The 7,548-nt window shown below is 40.6% G+C and overlaps 1 protein-coding gene across 1 annotated transcript; it reads left to right on the top strand.

Moving 5' to 3' along the window:
• The first annotated feature begins 770 nt into the window (after nt 1-770).
• LOC125120193 (acyl-coenzyme A amino acid N-acyltransferase 2-like) lies at nt 771-7,301 on the top strand. The gene is made up of 3 exons (XM_047768058.1): nt 771-1,616; nt 2,623-2,825; nt 4,841-7,301. The coding sequence occupies exons 1-3, from the start codon at nt 1,154-1,156 to the stop codon at nt 5,429-5,431; spliced, it is 1,257 nt and encodes a 418-aa protein (XP_047624014.1). The 5' UTR covers nt 771-1,153; the 3' UTR covers nt 5,432-7,301.
• Nucleotides 7,302-7,548: the final 247 nt, after the last annotated feature.

Raw genomic sequence — 7,548 nt, 5'->3', positions numbered from 1 at the left:
AAATCAGGGATCCCCTAGAGAATCAAGCTTCATGATGGGGTACCTATTGCTACAATTTGTGTGAAGATATTACTGAAACAAATGATACGTACCTATGTCAAAGTCTCATATAAGAAATTTCTTTTGGCAAAAAGATGAAAAGGCTGCACTTTTTCCTTTCCCTTGAAAAAACCCGGTACCATTTTCTATGAGAAGGATTACAACAATAGAACTGACAGATTGCCGTTTTCCCTTTGGCTCTCACTTTAGTATTTCTGGTTCTTTTTCTTATTTCTCAATCCTATTTTATTTTATTATTTCTCTTATAAAAAGATTCAAATCCTTTGTGGATGAAGTCTGGAAGAAAGGCGAGAAAGACGCAAGGGAAGGAGAGAGGAAGAAATGAGAGTATACCCACACATTTTGCTCAAAAAGGAGCCAAATATGAAGCAGTTGATAAACTTATATTACAGTCTTTTTACTACAAACAACTGTTGACACTTATCACTCCATTGGAAAGCCACAAAAGCAGGTCATGAAGTTTTGTTTTCTTTTAAAAAGAGCAAATAATGGGAATTTTGAAAAGAGCCGGTGGTTGGTCTTAAAATGGCAGGGAGAGCTTGGAAACCAAAAAAGAGGAAAAAAGGAAAGAAACAACACGCTAACATTTTGCTTATTTATATAGGCAAGAAAGGTGAAAAGCAGCACTGAGCCTTCCTATAAACCCTTAATCCTGCATTACCCACTTGGATCCTAACAAACACCTGTGAAATAGGTCACATGGGAAAGATCTCAAGTGCAGAACTGAAGCTCAACTTACTCAGAACCACAAAACTAACATTTATTACAGTGTCACCATGGATAAGATAGGAGGGGGCTGTGGTGTCAGACCTAGCTTGAATTTCCAGTTCTACTATTAATTATTTACAAGACTTGGAGCACACCACTTAGCCTGTTTCCTCATACATGAAATGAGAATAATGAGCACTCTCTGCCCACCTTATTTCCCCTCCTCTAAATATCTTGTGTATTTTGCACTAGTTCCCAGAAGTCTACCTTGGCCAGACCTAATTTAAGCCTCGCCTGGGTCTCTTCCTTGGAATCTGTCTCCAACACAGAGTCTCCTCTCCACTGCAGGGCAGGAAATTCTGCTTGGTCTCTTTGCAGGTTGCCAATGTTCCAGCTGACAGCCACCCCAGTAAGTGCCCTTGCAGATGAGCCAGTGCACATCCGAGTGATGGGCCTGGCCCCACTGCAGGTGGTGACCCTCATGGCATCGCTGAAGGATGAGAAGGGGAATTTGTTCCAGTCCAGAGCCTTCTACAGGGCTAATGAGGCTGGTGAGCTGGACCTGGAGCAGGATCCTGCCTTGGGAGGTGACTTTGTGGGGGTCCATCCGATGGGCCTCTTCTGGTCTCTGAAGCCTGAGAAGGCTTTTGGGAGGCTGCTTAAGCTGGAGGTGATGAACAGCCCCTTTTGGATCACCCTGGATCTATATGACTCAGTTTATTTGCAAAAGTCGGGCGTGGTTCAGCCCAGGGCCAGCCTGGAGTTGCAACGCTGGTTCTCCAGCCCTGGGGTGCAGCGGCTGAAGATCCGAGAAGGGCGGGTGCGAGGAGCCCTTTTCCTGCCTCCAGGTGAGACTAAACTTGGTGATATGGATAACATTGTGATGGAAAGAAAACAAAAAAAAAAAAGGGCATCAAATGTTGGGGAACCATTATTTCCCATATATATTTTTTCGGCCAAATGGCCAAAATACTGTCTTTTTGTATGTATGTTTGTTTGTTTTGGCTTTTTAGGGCCACAGCCTCAACATATGGATGTTCCCAGCAGGGGTCAAATCAGAGCTGTAGCTGTCAGCATACACCACAGCCATAGCAATGCCAGATCAGAGCCCAGTCTGCAACATACACTGCAGCTGAGGGCAACAACTGATCCTTAACTCACTGATAGAGGCCAGAGGTTGAACCCATTCCCTCATGCATAGTAGTGGAGTTTGTTACTACTGAGCCACAAGGTAAATTCCAAAAAATATTGTGTTTTCAACTAGCAAGATTATCGAGGCACTATTATGCAATATTAGGTGCTTTTTGGAAAACTAGTTCCCATCCCCAAATGGTAGTCAGTACATGCATTTGAAAGACATTTTATGAACAGTAAATATGATTCCTTTAAATACTGCAAGTTATAAATGTTTTCTGAGAGAATTCCCTAAATACATGGATCGAGTTCGAGTTTTCAACATGATGGCAGGTGAGGAAGCCAGCAAGTTGCATTTAGAGAGTTCTTTGAAAAAAAGAAATCCACCAAAAAACTTGTATTTCTGAACAAAGAGATAACAAAGTAACCTGAACAAAGTCACACAGTAATTTTCTACGTTTCTTCTTAAACATAAAATATTCCACTGAGGAATATCTCCCTCCCAGCTGGATTTTTTTTTTTCTGGTTCTGCCAAAGCTTATATGGAAGTCAGAATTCCTTTATCCAAGTGAGATCCAGTAAGATTTTAAAAGTAACATGCCATTTTGTTGTGTGTGTGAAGATGGAATTCATTCTGCTCAGCCTGAACTTTCACTGCTACCTACTTGACCCTCCTGTTACTCTTTCTGAGCCCATTCCCTTCTGTCTTTGTTCTCTTAGGGGAAGGCCCTTTCCCAGGAATCATCGACTTGTTTGGGGGCATCGGGGGTCTACTTGAATATCGAGCTGGTCTTTTAGCTGCTCATGGCTTTGCAGTGCTGGCCTTAGCATATTTTGCCTATGACGACCTGCCCAACCAGCTGCAGGAGGTGGACCTGGACTATTTTGAGGAAGCTGCCAACTTGCTACTAGCTCATCCCAAGGTACCTAAAATACTTTCCCTTTTACCTGGCAATATTACAGAAAAAAAATCTCGAATACCTGTTCTGGCTATTGCAGCCGTCTCTTTACACTTGGAGATAGTGATAGCTCCTTGTAGGATTGTTGGGTTGATGAGGATCAGCTTAGCGCTTATGGGCACACAGAAGACAATAAATGGTGGGTGTACTAGGATGCCGTTCATTTTCTAGTTGAAGAATGTCCAAACAGCAAGTATTTCTTAAGGTTCCACCCGACATGGTAAAACAATCATAGCACCTAACGTGTATGAGGTGACTCTTAGGTTAGCCTCTATGCTAACTGCTTCACATGCCCCATCTCATTTAATGCTCACACTCACCTTGTGAAGGAAGTACTCTTGACAAGGTCCTCAACTTTGCAGGTGAGAAGGCATCCTCGCCTCACTTAAGTAAGTGACGGAGCCCTTCTGGCCATGTCTGCTCCTGACCACTAAGTCGTCCTGACTCCATGACTGGTATCATGCTCCTCCTGGAGAGCCTTGAGTCTTCTCAAGAAGAGATAGGATGCATTTCCTATTGGAGCATCACCAGGATCCCCATCGTCAGTGATAGCATCATTATCAAGTGCATGTGTGATTTTTCTGAGTATATTTAGCTCTTTTTAAAGGACTGCCTAGAATTAAATCCCAGATAAAATGCTTTCGAGTTAACTTTTTATTTTCGTGCAACTTAAATGTAACTATTTGTGGCATTTTCTGAGGGGAAAGGGCAAGTGCCAAAATTCAGTCTGTATTTAGGTTCAGCAGGACAGGTCCACCTCCCACCCTTGATACTGTTGTCAACTTGAGTGAGAATTAAACTTGCTGAATCTCCCTTTTCTTGTTGGAAGGACTGAGCTAGTATGTGTAAAGCACCTAGAGGGCCTAGCATATAGCAAACTCTCAGTAAATCCACCTCGTCACCTGTGCCCAACTGGTTTCTTCCTTCTTCCTTTCCCCACACCCTCAACCCATCTCAAAGGGTTTTAGGTTCTTTCTTTGTACATCACACCCTCCTCATCCTCCCTGCCATTGTTTTAGTCTGGTCCCTCATCATCAATGCCAGTGAAGGGGAAATAGTGCATTAATTAATTTCCTGTCTCCAGGTGTAGCCCCCTCACCCCCACTCCCTGATCCATTCCTCACATGGGTGGTTCCCAAACATGGGTGCACACGGGGTATTTTATAGTATCAGATTGGGGCTATTTTATAGTATCAGATTCTTGGCCCCACTTATACCTATTGAAGTAGATCTCAAAAAAATTGGATCTCAGAATGATCTCTTTTGAAAGTTTATGCTGTTTTTTTTTTTCTGATGACAGAAATGTACTGGGGTTACAGTTATGAGCCCCTCTCATTGGTCATAGGCTTCTTCCTTTTCCTCTGCTTCCACAGCCTGCTATAAAGTAAGGAGTCCCTCCTGTGACCTACTGCTTTTGCTATTGGACTGGGCAGTGCAATGCAATCATTTATGGAATCCAAGTCTTTTACCTTTATGCTCCCAATGCTTACAGGAGTAGCCCTTGGATCCTTTGTAGCTATAAAATGCTAGTTAAATATGAATTCCACTTACCCGACACTAGAAAGAAAGCAGGGCGCTTCTTTCCCTAGCTGGAGAGAAGAATCTGATGCTTCAGAAAGCTTACCTGCCTCTGCTCCCGTGATACTGAATGTTGCTGGTGCATTTAGACATCTTTTGGCCTTATAGAACACTGTTTTTGATGAAGAGTTTTTATTTCTATGGTTTCACTTGATCTTCATTTTGTTCCCGCAAGGTAGGTAATATTACCACCCCTTAAGACAATAAGGCTCCAGGAGAGTTACTAGGTAGTGTTCTCTGTGTGTCACTGAAGCTGGAAACCCTAGTGCCAGGATCCTCACCCCCACCCAACATGTTCTGACTCTTCTCATCATAATGCTGTATTGGTCTTATAGGAGCTTATAGGACAGCTCCTTCTCAGAGTCTGGCTTGTAATAGGTTCCCTTTATTTTGTTCTTTAGATCCAAAAGCCAGGAATTGGAGTGATCTCTGTGAGCAAAGGTGCAGAGATTGGGCTGGCCATGGCCTGCTACCTGAAGCAGGTGGTAGCCACTGTCTGCATCAATGGGAGCAATGCCGCCTTTGAATTTCCACTCAGGTACCGGGATCTGGTTTTAAAACCCATTCCCTCATTTCCGGAACGCATGGAAGTCAGCGCCTCGGGGGCTGTGCGCCTTCGCCATTACAAGGGGGATCCCCGAGATGAATCGAATCAACAGAGTGTCTTTCCTGTTGAAAAATCCCAGGGCCCGATCCTCTTCATTATAGGGGGGGATGATGAATGCTTCAATAGCAGAGACTACGCTGAGCAGGCCCTGGACCAGCTCCAAAGTCACGGGAGAAGTGATGGAAGGATGCTGCTCTACCCTGGGGCAGGCCACCTCATAGAGCCGCCCTATTGGCCCATGTGTTATGGGTCCTGGACCCGTGGTCTTTTCCGTCCCCTGCTCTGGGGAGGGGACCCTGTTCTCCATGAGGCAGCCCAAGAGCAAGCCTGGAGAGAGATCCTGAAATTCTTCAGGCAACACGTTGGAAGCAGAAGCAAATTTTGAATAAGGGGGATGAAATGGTGAGGAGACAAAAAAAAAAAGTGGGTAAGATATGGATGTCAATGGAAGAGGAGGCCATCCTGATTTTTCCAGATTTACAGTCATCTTGAGTCAACTGAAAGAGATTGGGCCAAATCAAACTACCAAGTGCATCTGAAATATACCTGACCAAATTTTATGTGAACTTTCGTAAATTGAATCTCGTTTATATACACCAGGATACATTGTTATATCAAAATTGTGATATCCTTACCAATTTAATAACCTTTTATATCTCAGTTAGGGCAACCTCGGATCCAGGTATTGCCAATCCAGGTGAATTTCCTTGAACTTGCACAAGTTACTTGTGAAATCATTTGTTTAAACTATTTTGAGTTGAATTTGACATTTGATATGAAAAGTTCTAATACTACTATCAAGTGTAATCCTTGCTATAGATTCTAGGAGACACTTTAATTTTTTAGTGATGCTTTTTATTCCTAAAACATTTGTTTTTATGATTTTAATCAGGAGTGAAGTAAGTGCCTTTGTAGCACTTGTTGAAATTAAATGCATTAAGTTTAAAACAGAACAGTGCCTGGCACATTGAAATTTCTATACCAGAGTTAGTTATCAGTATTTTCATAATGTTTTTCTCCTCCAATATCTGAATGTAGTGAATTACATTCATTAATGGACTAATTTTGCTCATTCATCTAATTCTATTAGATCAATTTCTCATATTGACTAATTCTGGTTTTAAAATTTCTTTTGGAGCCAACCTAGTCATTTATATATGCTCAAAATTTCACCCCTATTTTCTGGCCTGTATTTTTCTCTTAGAATTTTTCACATATCCCCTGTTATTTGTTTGCATATTCTTTTTTCCTTTTAGTCTGACTTGCCAAATATTTGTGTGTTTTATTGATCTTTTCCTAGAACAGCATTTGGGTTGTTTATTGGTCAAATCTAATTTTTCCTGATTCATCAATTTCTGTTTCTCTTAAATAAACTCATTCCTTCTGCTGTTATTTTGTTTTTCTAGCTCCTAGAGAGGCACTGTTCTCATTTTGTTAATGTCTAACTAGACATTTACTTTTTATTTTTTACCCTCTTAAACCCAAGAGTAATTTTACCAAAGTACAAAATCTCATCCTCTAGATAATATGCTAGTGATAAGGTACCTCACTTTGCAATGGAGGGGTCAGATTTTCACTATCTGAACCTACTGATCAGACTTAGCACCTCTAAAAATCATCTACTTGACATAATAGCTTTCATGACCAGATGTAATATGGAGTGCCCAGCACTACTTAGACCTATGTCTAACAACACTGTTAAACTTGATAACAATCAAGCCATTAGATCAAAATTCTTACTGATGTTATGGCTAGTGAACAGTTAAATGCTTCTACAAGGAGACAGTCAAACATAGATTGTCAGTCATTTTATGAGCTGGTCTCTTCACAGTTGATTACAATATGGCCTTGTATCTTTTCTCAAGTTAATTCCAGGAAAAAAATTGGAATTTTTAACTTTGGGGATTTTATTTTTTCTTTTTGAATTGGAGAGAGCTGGAGGGCTCTTCAAAATTGAAAGGAACTTAAGAGGTATATAAACCAAATGCTATGTATGGGTGTGGTTTGAACAAGGTAAAAAGACATTTAAGGGATAACTAAAGAAATTAAGGGATACTAAGAAATTATCATGTTATGTGTCAAAGGGACATTGAGGTTATATAAAAAAGTAATTTTTTAGAGATGCATACTGGAATATTTAGAGGTGAAGGTTTAAAATATCTGGGAGATGTCTTAAAATACTACAGGAATATGGCAAATGTGAAAACTTATTACATCCAGATGATGGGTATAATAAAGTTTGTTTTCTGTTTTTATGAATGCTTGCAATTTTTCATAATGAAAAGTTAAAAAAAATAAGAGATAGAATCAAAATATTTACTTTTCTGCCCAACAGACTGGAACTTGAGCATATACTACATCTTTTTCTACATAACACACTCATTAATATCAGAATAATATTTTATAATAAATAAATTTAAACATAACTATACCTTGATAGTTTCTTAGTTCCTCACTGTTTCTTATGCCTTCTAAAACCTTTTTATTTTATTGACGTATAGT

This window comes from Phacochoerus africanus, chromosome 2, assembly GCF_016906955.1.
Source record: "Phacochoerus africanus isolate WHEZ1 chromosome 2, ROS_Pafr_v1, whole genome shotgun sequence".
NCBI lineage: Eukaryota > Metazoa > Chordata > Mammalia > Artiodactyla > Suidae > Phacochoerus > Phacochoerus africanus.
Note: the sequence above shows the minus strand (reverse complement) of the source record. Positions and strands in the feature narration are given on the sequence as shown.

Coding starts and splice junctions, on each gene's coding strand:
- LOC125120193 (XM_047768058.1), top strand. CDS start 1,154: ATGTTCCAGCTGACAGCCACCCCAGTAAGTGCCCTTGCAGATGAGCCA. Junction 1,617..2,622: donor AGCCCTTTTCCTGCCTCCAG/GTGAGACTAAAC, acceptor TTGTTCTCTTAG/GGGAAGGCCCTTTCCCAGGA. Junction 2,826..4,840: donor TGCTACTAGCTCATCCCAAG/GTACCTAAAATA, acceptor TTTGTTCTTTAG/ATCCAAAAGCCAGGAATTGG.